This window comes from Falco naumanni, chromosome 6 (genome assembly GCF_017639655.2).
Source record: "Falco naumanni isolate bFalNau1 chromosome 6, bFalNau1.pat, whole genome shotgun sequence".
NCBI lineage: Eukaryota > Metazoa > Chordata > Aves > Falconiformes > Falconidae > Falco > Falco naumanni.
The window spans coordinates 12,403,896-12,423,319 of record NC_054059.1 but is presented as its reverse complement, the minus strand read 5'-3'; the positions used below and the strand labels follow the sequence as shown (position 1 = coordinate 12,423,319).

The 19,424-nt window shown below is 42.4% G+C and overlaps 1 protein-coding gene across 2 annotated transcripts; it reads right to left on the bottom strand.

The window, feature by feature from the left end:
* Positions 1–3,493: 3,493 nt before the first annotated feature.
* OGFRL1 (opioid growth factor receptor like 1) lies at positions 3,494–18,720 on the bottom strand. 2 transcript variants are annotated; one of them, XM_040598816.1, is made up of 7 exons: positions 18,315–18,720; positions 16,401–16,487; positions 15,767–15,848; positions 12,516–12,594; positions 12,357–12,423; positions 12,069–12,214; positions 3,494–10,556 (listed from the first exon to the last, which is right to left on the bottom strand). In XM_040598816.1, exons 1-7 carry the CDS (start codon positions 18,582–18,584, stop codon positions 9,803–9,805), a joined length of 1,485 nt encoding a protein of 494 aa, XP_040454750.1. In that variant the 5' UTR covers positions 18,585–18,720; the 3' UTR covers positions 3,494–9,802. The 2 variants fall into 2 exon arrangements, with proteins under 2 accessions (XP_040454750.1, XP_040454751.1); XM_040598817.1 differs by having other exon boundaries at positions 15,767–15,845.
* Positions 18,721–19,424: the final 704 nt, after the last annotated feature.

Below are 19,424 nucleotides of genomic sequence, written 5' to 3'. Positions count from 1 at the left end.
CGGCCTGGAAAGTAATGTCCCCTCCAGGACTGGGCACTGTGTAGCCTGGGGTGGAAGTCAAAGGCTGAGAATTGCCTCAAAATTCAACCACCTTATAAAAGGACCAGATTTGGGGAGGAGGAGGAGAAAGCAAATGCCTACTTCAGATCCAGGTTTCCTCACTGAAGAGCTGGGTGTGCTCATCTTCACCACAGTGACTGAGGCCATGAAGGGCCGTGGTGACCAGTGCTAGTTACACAGGTCAACTCCATGGTGTTGGGCACCCAAAGCTCATGTTGGGCATGATCACCAAGAAGTGATTGCTTTGAGTGTGCAATGCTGGTGACTCAGGATAAGAAGTGACCACCAACATGGGGGGTGTTGTTGGTGCATGTCAGCATAACAAAGGTTTGTTTTACAATTTAAACGGTAAAAAAAAGGTGCCATTATCACTGTGTCCCTTTTAAGTGAAGAGTTAAAGCGTGGGATTTCATGATAACCCTTTCAAAACCGACTGAAGAACTAGACTGCTCCTGAGTGTCTTCTAGATGCAGAGAAACCCTTCATAGACTTTCTGAGAGCACTCTCATTAATTATCAGCTTTAGGTGGCTTGTAGTTTTGGAAAATTCTACTACACTTCTGCACTTTCAGCAAACCAAGTACTACAGATTTGCCTCCAAGTGACTGAGGGTCCCATGTAGGCTGCAGATCCCAAGCCCTACTCCTTAGAAGTAATTCAAGGCCCTAATTTCAGCTGCCCGTTCGGAAGCTGAAAATTGGAGAAGTGAAAATGTGAGGTTTCTTTTTTTATTTTTCTTTTCCTATTTCTATGCTGAAATTTGAAACAGCTACCACAAAATGTTTATAACCATACGTAGTGCTCAATAAATGTCTACAAATGGAAGGAACTGTGTATGAATTATGTCTGATTTATACATTAAATAAAAATAGCAAGAGCCAGTTGAATTTTAAATGTTCTTCCCACATACGGTAAGCCTTGAAATTACAATGTCTGTAGAATATTGCCTGCAAAAAAGTCTAATGCATTGCATATACTACATCAAAATACTTAAAAAGCATTCCAAGAGTTTATCAGATAAAGCAAATACTTGGGCCTATTTAAACCTTCTTAAATTGGGTTTTTATAGGGGGAATTCTTGGCAAATAAATTTCTTTTTAAGCTCACCCCACAACACGCAGACCAACATTAACCATAGGGACTGAGCTGCCAGTAATTGCTGAAAATAATTGCCCTTGTGCGGGCCAATAAACCCACCGGGCACATAACAGCCTGCAGGAACCAGACCCTAGCGGTGAGGCAGAACAACCTCCTGCCCAGCCCTGTACCCTGGCCACGAGTGGCAGATCCCAGCCCAGATCCCAGCAAGGCAGATCTTCAGCTCATCTCCTTATGGGGAAACAAAGCGTGTTTGATTGCAGCATCTTTGGAGAGGTGGGAGCAGGGTCGTGTTATGATCCTGACCCCAGACCCTGCTTGACTGGCTCTCTGTGCCAGCCAGGAGCAACAGCCTTCCAAAGTGGGGACAAAACTGGGGAGTTTGGTGTTTAGCACTAAACATCCACCCTTCCTGCCCCCGCTGAAGAGAGCCAAGCTTTAAAGAACAGGCTTCAAGGAGCTAAGGGCAACTTTCACATTGGGTACAAATAGGTCAATAAATTCATACTAGAGTTTTGCCTACAGTGTAATCCACCTCAGAAGATATGTGAAGCTAACATTTAAAAAGCAGTGTCATTACATAACCTTATTTAGTCGCAACATACTTCATAGATACTTTTGCTGCTTCTTTGGAGGACTATTTTTAAACTACAGATACTCTCCACTCACCCTTACCGATTTAACTTTGAAGTGACGATACTTGGCCCGTTTGACCCCAGGGAGTAGAGACATTTAATATTTTGTCTTCCAGTTGATTACCCAGCCCAGACAAACAAAGGAAAAATAAATCCATTAAAATGTAATTTCAAGAAGAGTATTCCCAGGTTTTGCTAGCTAAATCACATTTTGCAATTAATGTGATTGTTATAAACATTTTAGGTCTAGCTCAAGATCATCCACGTATATCAAAATAAAATATTCTCATCCCAGTTTTATGGCACAGCTCTGTTAGAAAAATATTTCAGCAAAACAACAAAATCAAAACAAAACCTTGCAGTTTAATTCCCTAAACAACAGAGGTAGTTTATATTTATTCCAGCCATCTCTGCCACTGCTCTATGCATAATAAAAGTGCTTCCCAATTCTCCTTGCACAAACACAAGCACTGTCATCTCAGTCCTTCCTCACCGTATGCTCTTCCCGTCAGTGCTGAAGCATGCTCTGTGCCCACTGTCACCCAGCCAGTTGAAAATTTCCTGGATTCTATACCCCCAAAATAAAGCAAAGTAGGGGAATGCATGCCTTGAGAGATGAGCATGTATTTCCCTTCACCATCATATTTTTGTGACGGTGGGGACAGCGCAGTTGGCTCCCGTACGGTCTCAAAGGCACGGACAGACGGCATATTGCTGCATTCCCAAGTGGGTGCCTGCCCCTTTGGCTGGGGGAGGCAGCAGGCAAGGCGCAGGGTGCTGGGCCCATCACCCCCTTGTTGCACCTCCTCCAGAAGCTCGTTTGTCTTAATTAACTAGGGCCAGTTAGATTTGGGATATCAGTTTATGCTCTTACCCTTGCAATCAGCCCCAAGAAGACCCTTCAGAAGTGGCTCTGGCACCCACGAGGGCCCGTGCTCACACAGGAACAACGTTTTTACTGCAGACATGAAAAAGTCTGGAGTTGCTGGTACAACAGCCAGCAACGTAACTAAGCATCTCCATGCAGGCCATAGCCCTTCAGTGGTGAAGTTTATACTCCAAGGGTAGAAGAGTGCAACAGCCAGTCTTTGTCAACAAGAAGATGAACCATCACAATTGCCTCAGGAAGCTGCAACTGAATTTTCTGGGGAAACCAACACAATGACACATTGTGTTACTGCCTACCAGTTTAACTCCATCCCTGGGTGGCCTGACGACATGGAAGTTAGTTACCACAGCCACGTTAACGCCAAGCACAGACCTCATATGAAGCCCTCCTGCTTCTCCTTGCTCTGAGAAGAAATGTGTGAGCATACGAAACCCTCTCCAAACGTGTTGGGTCCTATGTAGAGCTACATAAATCTGCAGTCCCACCACGTGAGCAACAGCTTACTGCAGAACTAAGAGGAAAAGGAGCTGAAGCCATCCAGTTCTAAGCTGCAGCACAAGATAAATACAACCAGCAGGTTAAATGTTTCCCTGCTAAGTTTAAGCAGTAGTAGCCAGGTGCTGGCACCCCTCAAGAAGGTTTCTGCTTGCACAATCATAATGGATATTTTACCCTTTAATGGCACCAGTCTTTTCATAGTATATATATTTTAAATTAAAAAATAAAGACACCAAACTTTTAGTAAAGCTCGCTCTGGGCCTTCCCTTGTTCCTCAGCTATCCGTGGTGGCTTTGCCATTGACAACAAAAAAGGAGGACCAGAGCCTTTAATGCCCTACTTTTAAGTGTTAATACATTTACAGAAGACTATACAAACAAGCGCTGAACAGCAATTACACATTATTAGAGCTTCACAATATTTGTACATGTTGCTAAAATAAAGCTGCTAAATGAAGAAGCTTTATTAGCTTAGAGTTTTTGGCTGCTGTTATTAAAAAATATATTTACCTGAAAGGAAATCCAAGTATTTAATTTTACAAACAATTTAAAATATAGCAGTAAGCAACGTAAACTATTGCTTTTTATGTTTATACAATTTTTTTGGCATAACACTGCCATACAGTTACAGAAATATAAAATATATCTTTATAGTGCATTACAAATCCAGAAACTGGTTACCACTCCTACCACATACATATGGTATTGGTACTACCAAACATGCACAGCATTCTGTAATTAAACACTGCAAAGGAATACAGAGAAGAGAGCAGGATCATTCATAAAAACTGACATGTAGCTGTTCCATTTTGCAAGTAAAAATTATTGGGGTTTGGTTTTTTTCTTTTTACTGGATTTTTTTTCTTAGAATACATTTTAACAATGAAGTCTACAATATTTCCAAGTTTTATCAGTGCAAAACTATACCTAATCATCTGTTGCTGAACTCAAACTGCATAAAGGGCAAACAACCATGGAATAGGTTAAAACACAGAAAAAAGAGCAAACAATGATTTGCAAACATGCTTCAGCAGATCCCAAAAATATAAGTGCCATAACCTTTTTTTTACTGCAAAACAATAATTTTCACATAGTTAGCCACAGTACTAAATACATTCAGTATATTTCACAATTGACTTTAATTGATGAATATGCCACTTGACTTGTAAGCGTGGTAGAATTAAAGTGCCAAGTTTCTAAGTAGGAGATTTCTTTCAGAACAATTTGCCAATTCTCACATTTGTTATTTTATAGCAAACAGCTTAATGCTTTTGAAAATAAATACAAAGGTGATTATAAGTGTAAAGCCACAGGAGGTATCTATTTAATTGATCTCTATAGCTTTTGAACTATATTTTAGGAGTCCATTAGGTATAGCATGTATTAAATATATTCTTTAAAATAAACTCTTGCTTTCCCCAATGGTCTTAAGTAAGAATACTTAAGAATGTGGGCTCTAAAAAGGAACAAAGCTTTCAGGAAAACAAATAGTTCATAGGCAATACAGAGCACAGAGGTATTACAGAGACACAATTTACATTCCTCTTGAACTGCATCTAAGTATCTATTAGTAGTGAATCTATGCTGTTGACCATGATGTGAATGGTGCGTGGGTCGCCCATACTTGAAGCCTTTTTGACACATTCTTCATTTTCAGGCTCAGATGGCCATCAAAAACACCTTTTGAGCAGTTACTCCAGTTGCAACTGGAACTGGGGACACGTATCAAAATAAGTTAGCAAAATGTGGACTGAGAAGTATGGTTCTCAGCAATCCTCAGATAGTACTTCCATCTTCTACATGATCACAACATTACGCACATTGATGCTGGTGTATCCAAACCCAGAGGTTCCTCACTAGATGTGGGCTAGGAATAGGTTTTGCCTTTGACTGATCTTGCTTTTTACACTGACAGAGAATAAATAAATAAATCAATCTGTTCTGCAGTTGGAATGTGACTTTTAATACTTCATACATAAGGATTTTATGTGTAAATATTTATCCAGATGGGATAAGTAAGATAATATTGTCATCAACATAAGACAAGTTTTCTGCCTAAGCAGACATCTGCCTAAGGACAAAAACACAGGGCATTTTCTGCCTAAGCAGGTATTTTATCATTAGAATCTCCCACAGCTTTTAAAAAGTCTCTTGAAGTGGATTACTGTTCATCCTACGGTACTGTTAGTAACTGTGTTCAAATGCACTAACAATTCTTGAACAAAAGATCTGAGACAAACAAGAGAGTAGTTTTTCCACACAAAACATAATTAACACATGGAACTCACAGCCACAAGGGATTGTAGAGGCTGAAAGAAACCACGACTTCAAAAATGGAAAAATTCCTGGAGAAAAATGGGGTCACCTTATCTGTTCTTTGTTTCACACCACCTGTCGGTAGCCACTGCTGGAGCCACAAGGCTAGAAACTTCTTTGGTTCTGATCCACACTGGTAGTTCCTGGGACAATGTATATCATTAGCATGATATTCTTACACTTTCAATGGCAAAATTTACTTCACATACTTGCATCTTATTTATAAATTCAGCTTTTGTCAAGGAAATTCAATAAGATATGTTACCTACAATTATGGCACAGTAAGAATTACATTTTTCACTTAAGCATACATAACTTACTATAATTTGTAACAATACCATCACAACTGTCAGGAAAAGTGCAAAAAAAATAAATTAAACATATATATATAAATTTAATTTAAAAACAAACTACAGCTGTTTTCCATTTAAATGTAGTAAATCTCCCCTGACTTACCTTACTAGATCATCCATCAATATTACACAAAGCTTCCAAGGTCTGTAAACTTTCTGGTCATAGCATAGGTATATGCAACTGCAGATTATTAGAATTATCCTGGAATAATTCAAGGAGGCTTACACACTAGGTTACATGAAATACAAACTATGATTATACAAATACCTAACACATCAGACTGCTGCAATCTTAGAGCAGGAAACTGAGGAGCTGACCAAGCCAGGGAGCAGCTCTCAAAGGTTTACTGCAAATATTTTTATTATCATAATCCTTCAGGATTATGCCTTTAAATACAAGCAATATGGACACCAAGGACTCAGTTCTGCTCCTAGGTATGTGCACACACGTAACTGCTCTTCTTACCTGAATGATCTGTGGTGCACACCTCATGTACCTAAGCTTTCAGGCTCCGCGCCAACACAGTATCGGGCACAGAGGCACAGCTATGTCCTGGACAGCAGGGCACAGAGCTGTAGCTCATCTGAAACTGCTGCACTTTTGCATGACTTGTACGATTGCCTTCACCGAGGTGTGTGCACTCAGTAACATTCTGTCAAGTTGTGCATTCATAGCCTCTCAACATAGGATACTTGGTATCAAATTCACGGTGTGTGCATATAGGCACTACTCCCACTTAACAGTACCAGAGGCTACTCAGATGTACTTACTAGGAATTAACCCCTGTATGGGAGGTTCTGTTCAATTAATAAATTATTAGCTCAGATTCCAGTAAAACGCTGGGCCAAATCCCTTTATTGCGGTAAGAACGCAGAAACCCCTGAACACTTAAGTGTGTGTAGAGTAAAACAAAAGCAAGTCTAACAGTGAGCAAATGTCCTGACTTTCTTTGCACATCCTCAGTTCCTGAAGTAATGAGTAAATAACTACGTACTGGCATTTATGAGAATACAATCATTTCAACATAGATTGTACTGTAAACCTGAAAGCCAATACTCGGAACCTTCAAGCACGGGGTTGCCAGGGCTATGATTCCGGGATAAAATGCATACAGTAGACCCACTTGATCCTCACAAATCTCAATGGGGTGCTACGTTGTAAGACTGCCCTGTAATGAATCCTTCTTTTAAAGAATTGCAAAATCAGAAGAAACAACTCCCCCATCAACAGAGTGGTAAACTGTTACATTTTACATAGAGCATAATTTGTTAGTTAAAGCTGAAGTGTCCCATGGGAGTAATTCTGTTGATAAAGCTGTGAAACAAAGATTTCGGGGTGCAGGAGCTCACCTGACACAAAAAACCCTCACTTATCTAATCCCCATAGTTCTTTGTAGGCAACTGGTATGCCACTGCTCTTCTCACTTCTTTAAAATAAATTAAAATATAATAATGCAGATGTAATAAGGACATGAGTCCCAAAGTTTTTGACTGTATTTTCAGATATACTAGGCCCTTAATGCAGAGAGTCCTGCCAGATTAAAAGTACATTAAGTACTTAATTATGACTGGAGAACCAGCAAGCATGTATAGGTGAAAGTTCTGACATAGTAACAGAATACCATACTGCAGGGAAATCCCTTGGATGCACATCCCAAGAGCTTTCTGGTTTAAAATTAGAGCAAGATTTCTCTTTTTTTGTTGTTGTTGTTCAGTAGACAAAAAATGAAATATCACCCAAGGTCATTCATGTTCAAACTACAGTATAAATATAACAACATCCACAGCATCCCTTATTTCACTTGAACACTATGCATTACTTTTTTTTTTTTTTTTAAGTGTTTAACCTTAACGCCAAAGTCCATAGACTGAAGTCTCTGTATAACTACGTATCTTATAGTTATGTTCCTTATACATGGGGTATAAATTTACGCTACGCCATTAAAGAAATTACTACGTAAAAACGCTATGAGGTTGGCATGATTAGGCACTCAAGAATTAAAACGTCATAGGCTGAACATAAAGTTGTCCTCCCTGTGTGTACGTGTGGAGTCAGCATCCTTCACTGCACGGACCAATTTTATCTCAGCATTTCCTGTCACCTTCTAAAGGTCAGAGGCAAACATGAACAAGGGGATCAGAGTTCAAGTCCAGGGTATTGTGAAAGGCTTCTCAGCACTACTCCAGCTTTAAAGAGGTGGTGTCTGCAGGAGGAATTCTCTGGGGCATTTCTGCTCAGGCAGACTTAAAGCCTCCTTCAGCCATCTGGGTTACCCTTAAAAAAATCCACTTGTTCCTTTCCTTACAAGTCAGAACAGGAGAAGGAGGGAAACCTCTTCCCTCTTCCCTGCCTCTTTAGGATGGAAAGAGCCTAATCTTTGTCCACGGGTACCAAGATCTCCAACTGCCACTCTATTTGATCCCAAGAAAGAGTGCTACCTAGGAAAAGCAATGTACAATGCGTTGCCATGATGGGAATTAGTGAAACAGAAAAATACAAGACATTTTGTCTGTGCTCTGAAACCCCTGAAGACTTTGTCATTTTGAGTTATAAGACTTGGATAAAGTCCTGTAGCACTCTGACACTCAAACTGTAGTCAGCCACTTGCCTCATAACATTTAATCAAAAATACATTAAAGGCAGTGGATAATATATACACTTTAAATAGAAAATACATACAGAAGTTTTAGACTATTTGACGACTATAGAAAGCATGAGTTCTACCTGCATTATTTTTTAATTCATATTCTACACAATTAACTTTCTGGGTACTATCTTGTTTGACTGAATGGCATGAAGTCAGAAGAGGCTAACTGGGGAAAGCAGGCAGTCCTTCAGTGAAGAAAGTTGGGGAAGATCTTAATTGGCAAATGCTTACCTGCTGGGCTCCAGCCAGGCCACAGACTGGCCTGCCTCAGGTTTCAGCCGATGAACAAAATAACATTAAAGCATGAAAGACCTCTGATAAAGAGCAAAGAGAGGAAACAGCTGGAAGGAAGCATCAGAACTGCCTTTCTCTCCCAGACCAGCAACAGGGGGTTCAGAAGATCCTGCCGGACAGGCCCAGTGACATTTTCTCTGATGACTTTGGTACTTTGTGATGAAGACACTGCTTTTCAGCTGTCCCGAGGCTTTCCAGGTGCTGAACCCCGCTGGAGGAGTTGTTTGATTGCAGCTGATCAACAGAGAGCTTTCACACTGAGACCAAATCTGAGTGATCACACAGATCCCTCCCCTAAGTTAGTAGTAGTAACAACTGAGTCAAGAAAGAGAGAACTAACAGGGACTAAAAGTAGTCTAAAGTGCAACTTCCCTTGTACCCAAAAGCTGTGGATACAGTTTCATTGTAAGTTAAACTTTTATTCAATGTGCAATGATACCCAGCTGCATAGGACATGTTGATATCTGTTCCTAAGTGTCTTCGACAAGGACGCTAATCTAAGGTAAAAGATGCTGTGCAAATATTGCCATTAAACATGAACGTAGTTCCTAAAAAAACATAGCCACTAGGGAGAAAACTCTGCTCTTGGAATAATTTCTAGTTGTTTCATAAAAGGAAATCAACACAAAGTACATTAAAAGAAACTTAAAAATTCTGATGTTCCAAGGCTTCTAGTAAGTCACACTTTTTTTTTTTTCCTAAATACTGGATGAATTTAATGGAAAAAAAATAGATAAGCTTTTCTATGCAATCTGTCTGGGAAAGATAATGAATTTCTTAGCTTTGAATATACACGATTGTTTTAGAAAGCCACACCTGGCTGACTGCTGATAAGCTGAGGTTGAAAAAAATAAAATTAATCAACCTAAATGAAGCCTAATCTGATGCATTTGCAATAAGCATAGTGTCATGAACATTTTATTCTACACTAGATGGAAATTTCACCCAAAATGAAGGAGCAATGAATAATTTGCTTAATTCAATATGAAACATAATGACTTCTAACCTCAGACTCATGATTTGAGCTCATCCTTGTTTTTTGTGGTGGTCCCCCCTAAAAGTGTATCCTTATCAGGGTTATCTTGTAGATCTGATGACATGTTATTTGAAGAATTTTCAGTGTCACATAAATCCTTCTCTATAGTGCCTGTGTGATTTCCACAGTCATTGTTCAGGTTTTCATCATCTCTTTTGGAATGAGAAGCATCCACCTTTCTGTCTGAAGTATCATGAATTTCCTCTGATTTTGAAAGCTGACCGGTGTCAGTATCACTGTTCTTTTCACTGTTGTTCTGCCTAACAGCATCACAGTTCATTTCTTGTTCATCTTGGTCATTTTCTTCCCTGTTTTTAGTGAGTTCTACCTTTCTTTCTTCAGTTGTTTTACCAACTGAGCTTCCACTTGCCAGTGTATTCTTAGGCTCTTTTGGTTTCTTGTGTTTTGTAATATTGTGAATAGAAATTGGAGATGCTGGCTTTTTATTTGTTTTGCTTCCCTCTGACTTCTGTTTTCTTGGGGGTCCCCAGATAAAATGCTCTGAGGGTGTATAATGTTGCTGGGCAAATCTCAGGAGTTTCCTCCTTTCTCTTCGGTCTCTGATAGTGTACACAAAATATTCTAGAGCACTCTGCTTAATGTTGGGAATGGTATCTTCCACAAGAGCTTCATGGAGAATAAATTTTACCAGGGGAGATTTGAAACTCTCATATCCAAGCTCACCAAGACTTTTCAGAATTCGAGTGATTCTCAGGTAGTTGTGTTGAGACCTTTGGAAGAAAAGGGTGAAAAAAATCCATTGAATCAGAAAAAGAAACACCTTACAGATACAGAACTGGAACTGCAATTCCTCACTCCTTTTTATCACTCCAGGTGTGTACTTCAGACTTCTTGTACTTTTAACTTCTCACAGCTGCTGAAGCTTGCTAGCACCTCCTTTGCTAGGATGTTGTGAGTGAAAATAGTGTCTGTAAAATGCACTGAGGCAACGGGCTAAAAAAAAAAGGTAAAATCAAAGTGTGTATTGATTTTGATTCCTTCTGCTATATGTATTCTTTCTGAGGAGAAGACCCAGTCGCTTTATAAAATATGGGTTTTGTAGTGTATTGCAGCTACAGAACAGGATTCATTGCACTATTTAAAAGCTGGGTCTCCAGGCTAGACTAGCTACCTGCACTTCTCCCAGTCAGTCCTGGGACAAAAACAGGTACCTCTGGAGAGCAAGTCCCACTGTCTTAAGATAAATGGAACAAACTGTCTTCTGGAAGTGCTTGCGAAGAGCTCTCTCCCTCATAAAGTATGCCCAAGTAAACAGTACAACTTAAATGACTCAATTTTAGATGGCTAAGATTAGGTAAAAAGAGTCCCAATTCCTGACTTAAAACTGGGTAGCTACTCACTGGTATTACAGGAATTACAGTGTAAAAATGTGCAGCGAGTAACATTTGGGCTTCCTGAAACGCTGTTTTATCTGTGGCCTGAGTCTGAGCCCACACTCATACAACATTTCAGTAAAATGAACAAATTACTCCCATTATTCACCAAAAATTATCCATCAGCAATTCTACCTACAAGCTTTCATTAGGATGGGAGAACAAAATACTGCAAGACAATGATCTTCAGCTCTAAGGTCAGAGGTATTAGGAAAGTAATCACAAGATCTGAAAAGAGATTTTGATACAACTCATCTGCATGGGACAAAATTCAGTGCAAACTTATGCACCACAAAACGCCAATGAAAAGCAACTAGTGTAATTTGCTGAAAGCTGGGCTAAAGTTTGACTTAACGTATGTCTAACCCTCTCCAGTTAAGCACTGCAGTTAAAAAGCATTAAATATATAATATTTCATGTTTTGAGGAGGGAGAGAAATCTTGTTATTTAGCTTCCATACAGGTGTGGAGAATTTTATTTTTCTCAAAAAGAAATGTGAATTCAAAGATAAGCCACTCATTCTTTCCACCTGAGAAGCAACACTTTGGGATCAGGTGAAAATGCATTCAGCATTGATAAACAAATTATTTTGGAACGCTGATCTTTTTCAGCACCATCTGAAGTTGTATTTTCAGGGAACTCAACATCAGTTAGACTGGTAATGGGTGAGAAGCACAATCAAAGAAGAAGGAGGAATGTACATATACAGACACAAACCAGGCATTAACTATTCCTTTTTCTCTTCCTCCTGGCAATCTTTGGAAAATATATCTTCCCTTTCTCTAGAAAACAAAAGGCTAAACAGATTCTATGGCAATTCTAAAGAGCGGAGTGCATGTCATTACTTACTCATTCAAATGTTGAAATCTTTCTTGCCAGTTTGCTGCTCGTGCTACGTTTCCAGTTTTATCAATTAGTTTTATTCCAAAAAACTCCAACATCATTTTGTATGCCAAAAGGAATCTTCTAATTGCTTCTTTTGTTTTCTTGAATTCCTAATATACAAAGAATACATCCAAAATTCTAAGTGGCACTAAAGCAAGTACTTCTGCATTGTATAAATCAACTCTACATAACAAAACACAGTTATGTATCAAAATTAATATAATGGTTTGTATTGAGTTCAATTTGTATTACCTCAATTTCATATGTAGTTAATTCTTTAGCATAGAAGTTCAGACCTTGTTCTCTCAGTGGGAAAAGCCTGTTAAAAGAAAGAGCACATTACAGCTCACAGTATATGAACACTTCATCAAATTAATGCTTTGAAACAGAAATAGGTAATAAGCAACCAACCACTGTATGTAAGTGTGGTTATGCTCCAGTTTTTCATAGTCTCCTTTCCATTTATTTAGGACCTCTTCAATATAAACCCCTGCATAAAAGTAATTTGGAAACTGTTAGGTAGCCATCAAAACCAGCATTCAGCTACATAAAGTACATGTCACGTTAACATAATAATAGCACACACACTTTAATTCTATTTCACATACTACGTGAAATAAGGTCTATTACAGCCATAAACAAACACATTTTAATTCAACATTAATTTAGTTACTAAAACTTAATTAAAAATAAGAGATTTATCAAATTTCAGTATAAACAAAACCAAATGACATACTGAGCTATTTACCAGCAGAGGGTATGTGACAATAACGTCTGTAAAATATACTTCCCCAAAAGTTATCGTGTCGTAGATGCCTTTATCACACTGACTGGTAATTAACAAACCACTTACAGAAAATATTGTGTGGTGAATCATCTGTCACTGCTTTAACATGACAAAACTCCACATGCATGCACGCATGTGTGTACAGACACACATATTCTTAGTGGAATAAAAGCCTCAACAAATTACGAAATCTCCCATTCCAGGAATCTCTCCAGTTGCAAATAATATTAAGATTGGGAAAATCCTTCTCTGTTAGCTGTAGCCAAGATTCTTGCTGCCATTGCTATGAGTTTGACCTTCGGTTCTCAGGTCACGCTCAACAAATGAGAATTTCAGCTTTCAGTGGTCTCAAACCAGTTGTTGAGTTCAGTCAGTTCCTCTTGGAAAGTCACAGTGATAGAAAAAGGGGACAAAGTACATGTGAAAGGAAATTAATTACTCTTCACACTGTGACCATGCTCATGAAATTCAATCATGGGCCAGGGCACTTGTCCAGGCACTGCACAAAGTACGTAACAGGATGTTCCTTGTTCCAAAACCTGTACAGTCCCTTCCCATGAAGGAACTCTCAGTGTTAGCCTATTTCTACTCTGTAACCAACAGTTTTACCACTACCGCACAGCTTCTCCTAAAGTAAAATAGTCTGGGAACGGCCTAAAAAGCCCAAAGCCACAGGTAGATAGTCTCCTATTATACATCTGAGATCTCTCTCCCTGCAGTGAAAATTTCCACTTAGGTCTCAATGACAAAGGAGAACTCATTTGGTACTTTTCTTCAAGAAATGGAGAAAGCAGCCAGAGGGGCTGCTAAGGACATGGTGGCTTCCAGTGCAGGCAAGGCTGGAGAACGACCTTGCAAAGAGGATCTCCTGCCGTCACTACACTGTATCCAACCTACATTTGAAGCATGGGAAAACACGTTGTTCAGTTCCAGGGCAGAGACACAAACAGGCCAGCTCTAAGTCAGAACCACAAGCTAAACCTGTAGGTCACGGAATTAAGCTTCAGATCTAGTATTGCACTAGAAATGTCTTTGGTTTTTTTATTAACATTCCCCAGAAGTTTAGTCCCTAACATGGTAGCTTAAGACTCCTACTGTACACTCTCATAGACACACAGACTTAGGTCAAGGTGGTGGCTAATCTTTCCCATTCTCAAGAAAAACTTCTGCACAACCAGAGGTCACAGCTATCAACACTTCAGCCTGCACAGTCTATCAGTTACTGCTGACACTACCAACTGTGGTTTTCTCCTAAAAAAATGGAAATTTTATTCTTTACAAATTTTAGGAGGGAAGCCTTCCTCTAGCTTTCACGACTGTCTCTTCTCATGGCTAATCCTCTTGAATTGCTCTTCCATTTTGCACTTTATAAGATGCCTCCCAACGTGGGAGGTTCAGGTGGACCTCAGTGCCCCCCCTCTTTCTTTCTGTGTATGTTCTCTGTGCAATGTCTCCTGAATGTGCTACTTCTATACTGGCAATTCACAGATCTAACTCTTCCAGTCAAGCTAAAAACACAGCATCTGCCTGTGGGTATCTAGATACAACTCAAGATGATTAAAAGGAGGTCTTATCTTTCTTTCACATAACCCAACTTGTTTTCTCACTTTCTGAGGGTATTATGATATGTATTTTGCCTATAAACAGCTCTCATCTTCAACCTTTCGATATGTACGTCTTTTACATCCTTCTGTATAACACCCCTTCCTATCCAGCTTCCTATTAGAACTTTTGACATTTTGCATCTCAGCATCCTTTTTCCTGACCTTGAAAAGTGCCACCTTGCCACGCTTACATCGACCCTGAATGGTGCTGGTAAGATCATGTTTCTAGACCATAGCTATTTTATATTGCCTCTTTTTTTGCTTTGCATTGTTCCACTGTGAAGCCCTTTTCTGCAACATCAAACGAAAACTGTACGCCTTCGACTTTCAAAGCCTTTTGTGACCTGTCTCTTCCTACCTTATCAGAACCCACTTGTTACTGTGAGACTAGTCCTGCCTCTGACAGGATCATGCCTCAATGGCAGCCTCCACGTCTTACTTCTGTACTCCAATCTGCACTTCGGTATTTCTTTCCAAGCTGCTCTCATGCTGAGAGGATCTTTTTGCAAACACCTTCAAAGTAACCTCCTCATGATTCTTTTAAAGCTCTCAAAAGCTTATTTTTGGCCTGCAAAATTATTTTTTTTTTTTTGCTAATGGCTAAGCTCTCGTGCCAAGACTCCTGTCTATCACTCTAACCAAGACTGTTTTATTGCCTCCTTCTGCTTCCCCATCTGTTTGCTACCCTCTTGTCTCTCATACTTTGACTGCAAACTATCTAGAGCAGGGCTTGTCATCTTTCAGCTCATCCTGTGTTTGTGCAGAACACTTCATATGAGGTTCCTGCTCCACTACCAGAACCACTAGGGACTTTGAGAACTGATTTTATTATTGTTATTATAATAATCTCATATGAGGTAGTTACAACACATTCTTTTTCCCTTACATAGTGCCAGGGATAACAACCTGATACCTGCCGCTCCTATTCAAGCAGAACAGCTTGTGCAGCACAGGGGAACAACTTCAACTTTGTTTAATAAAAGGTAGCACCACTACTGTAAAACAGTGGTACAAACAATGTTCCGTAACAACATTATGCTGAAAATGAATGAGAAAAGCACCATCTCCTGAGAGCAAAAGCTAACTGGTTTAAGCATAACCTGCTCCTGGGTTAACAACATGCTACTCCAGCATGGAACGTTTCAAGTTGTACAATATATAACTATACATCTTTAATTTGTCAGCACCACAATTATCACTACAGTTTCACTTTGTTACTATTATTAGTGACCATTCTTTCATTATCACTATTATTGCCACAGATTACTCACCATCAGGTTTAAATGGGATTTTATTTTTGTAAAAGCGGAGATTGCACAAGTCATTTTGATATCGAAGATCTTTAAAGTTCTGCTAAAAAAAAAGGAAATAGGACATTATCAGCCTACAAAATCCTATTAAGAGTATCCAGAAAGTGATACTGTGCTCTTTGATAACTTGAGGACAAAAACATTTCAGAGTTTTAGGAACCACAGTTTTACTCATGCCCTTAAAGACTCAGTTTAAGGATCTGCAAGTTCCTTCTGGCTGGTACCTTCTCCTACCAAGGCAGAGGTGAGAGCAGCAAGCACAGCAGTACCTTGACTTCAGCCCCAAGGAACTGGAGTGACAAATAACAGTAAGACCACAGTCTGTAGCCTACCCTTTTTGATGTTCAAGGCATAAGCCTGTTTCTGGGCTCCTACCACCATTCCCAGGCTTACACATCTCCCGTGTTTGCAGTTACACCTAGGATGAAAAGATGTTGCGCTAGTTTCACTCCTCTCCCAGTGGCATACGTTGGGCCTCTGCATCAGCTTTTTAATTCATTCCTTATACTTATCAGATACCACAAATGTTTAGGAACATCTAGGTTGTGTGTTGTCATCTACCAAAAAGGCAATTTTAACCACAAAATGTTCTTACTGGATACTGATGTCGGTACTTGTATAAATCTCTTGCTGCATAGAAGCTTCTCTTTGGCTTGGCTGTCAGCTCAGTTCCATCACCACTCTGAAACAGTTAGAAAGTAGATAATCATACACAAAACCACCAAATTACATATTTGTGTAATAGTAAAATAATTATTTTTCATGATGGATTTCAGCACGTAAACAAACACAAGCGCACGTATTTGCCTACCGCTTGGTCAAGCACTGAAAATCTCCCTGCTGAATACTTAACACCACACACTTCAAACCTAAATTAAAAAATAAGATAAAATAAAATACAAATGCAAGACTACAAAATGCCCTTCCACTGAGACTGAATCTGATTTAAATCAACAGGTGGATTGTAATTTCCAAATGTAAAACTTCAAAGTAACTTAGGAAGTGATGGCACAAGACAAAATAAGTAACCGAACATGAAGATGCAGAGATACTACTAATTTCAAACAGGAAATCATACTATTTGCAAAGACTATTCGTCATGTGCACATTGACTAAATTGCTATCACTGCATCCTGTGGAAGAAAATGAATAGTCATGAACAAGCCAAACTGCAGTTCTAACACTATCCTGAACCATTTTCTACTATTTGTTTCTCCGAACTTAAATTTAAAGCCTAGCAAGAAGAACCACTAAACCCCAAAACAAAATCCTGCTTAGGGAAAACACATATGTACAAGAAATCGTACTGGCCCCGAGCTGTTTGGAAGCTGTGACCTGAAACAACCAGAGCTCATCAAGGTCAAAGGAAATAATCCCACTGACTTCAGAGAACACTTGAAAAAGCTGCATGCATTGAAGAACAAAGAGAATGAAGTATTAGTTTACAGAGACTTCAACTTGCTATCGACAACTTTATTTTCTTTGTAATTTCTTTTAACCTTACTGCAACAAAGAGTTTTGCATTCCTCAATCTTGTAAAACGAGTCTCTACACTAAAACCAAAGGCCAATTGAGAATGAAAAAAATCATTCTACTCCTTGCATGTAACAGGTTAAAGTCAAGCCCAAAAAGGGAAGTTCCCTGTGAATGCACTGGTCGAATGCCTGTATCACTGCCCATCCAGTGGCTTGTCAATAGCACATTAATGATGAACAAGCAGCTGTTTTCATTTTTCCTATTGCAAAGCCAGCTTTGACCGTACCTATGGCCAAAAACATGCTTACTTGAACAAGCAACACGCCTTGACACTCAGTTACCGGGCATCGGTACCAGTGTATCCAGCAGAAGAGGGATGAACACTTATGCTTATTTAATTTCGCACTGTTTCTGAATCAAATATAAATGTCATACAGCCAACAGGCTAAAAATCAGATCCAGCTGGTCCACCCCGCATTCAATTCGAAGTCCAATAAAATTAGCGGCAAAGTAACCCTGTATTTCTTTAGGGTCGGCATTTTCAAAGGTTCCCAAAAGACAGAAACTTGCTCTGAAAATTCCTCACCTCGGAGCCGCGAATCCAGCACTCAGACCTTTAGCCCGTGTCATTAAGAGGCCAAGTGCAGGCTACATGTAATTGAAAGCAGCACCTTCCCTAGAAACGGCAGCAGCGGGACCGAGAGCGGCCCCAAGGCCGCAGTTTTACCCCGAGAGCAGGCACGGCGGCGCCGGGGCTCCCCCGCGCTCCAGCCGCAGGGCGCGCTCACCCCCGGCCGCGCTGCGCCGCCCCGGCCCGCCAGCGCCGCGGGAGCAGCGGAGCGGGGCGGCCCCGGCCCGGCCCGGCTCCGCCTGTTCTCCGGCGCCGGGGAGCGCGGCCGGGCACCGGCAGGAGCGCCCGGCCCGGCCCGGCGCCGCACGGCGCAGCCGCCAGCGCGCAGTGCCCGCCGCCCCGCCGCCCCGCGCCTGCCCCCCCGGCCCGCGGCGGCACGGCCGCGCCCGGCGCTGGCGGTACCTGCTCGGGGCCGGCGGCGTCCGCCTCTGCCCGCTCGCCTTCCTCCGGCGGCGGGGACGGGGGCGGCGGGGGCTCCGGAGGCCGGCAGTCTGCGGCGGGCGGCTCGGCCGGCTCTTCCCCGCCTCCCGCGGCGGTGCACACCCCCTCCTGCCGCCTCGGCTCCCCGCCGGGCTCCGCCGCCTCGGGCTCCGAGTCGGTCTCCCAGGTGGAGTCGCAGTCCTCCACCGTGGTGGGCTCCTTGAAGCTGACCCCGCTCAGCAGGCTGCCCATCGGGCAGGGCCGGGCCGGGCCGGGCCCGTCGCCGCCGCCGCGCCGCCCGGAGGCCGCGGAGGCCGAGGGCTGGGAGCGGCCGCGGGCTGCCTACGGCTGCGGCATGGCGGGGCGGGGCGGCGGCCGGGGCTGCTCCCCCCCCGGCCCCGGCCCACGGACACGCGCGGGGCGGAGCTGGAGGCTCCGGGATTTCCACAGGAGACACGCGCGCACGCCCCGTCCCCCTCCCGCCCGCAGCGCCCGGCGCGCCCAGCCCCGGCGGCGGGCACGGCCCCGGCGGTACCGGGGCGGCGGGCACGGCCCCGGCGGTATCGGGGCGGCGGGCACGGCCCCGGAGGTATCGGGCCGCCGTGCACCGCGGGGAGGTGCGGGGCGTCCCAGCGCCACCCACCGCCGCCGCCGCCCCGGCCACCGCGGGACGGTGCCGTGGGGCTGGGGCGGCCCCGTGGAAACCCATGCCCCGCAGGGAAACGGCGGCCATGTCCCCTCCGAGGAGGTGCACCCCGCGGGGGTCTCCCCTCTTGCAGGAGAGCTGGGTGTCCCCGGAAGGGTTCCGAGACAAGCGAGGGAGTGCGGCTGTCACGGCGAGGAGCGGGTGCAGCCGCCCGGGCAGCGCGCTGTGCAGGAGGCGCCTGCCCGCTGACAGAAGCAGCCGTGTTACCGGCAGCGTGCAAGCACAGGCTGGCCGCCAGACACGGAAAGGGTGGCGGTGAGGTGGACCTCAAGGAATACACAGGTGCCAGAGGAGACAGGAATGGAGGGGGCAGTAGTGTGGTAACCAGCCAGTTTCAGCTGCTCCTAAAACGCCTGAGAGTTTGGGGGTAACACTGAGGTGACATT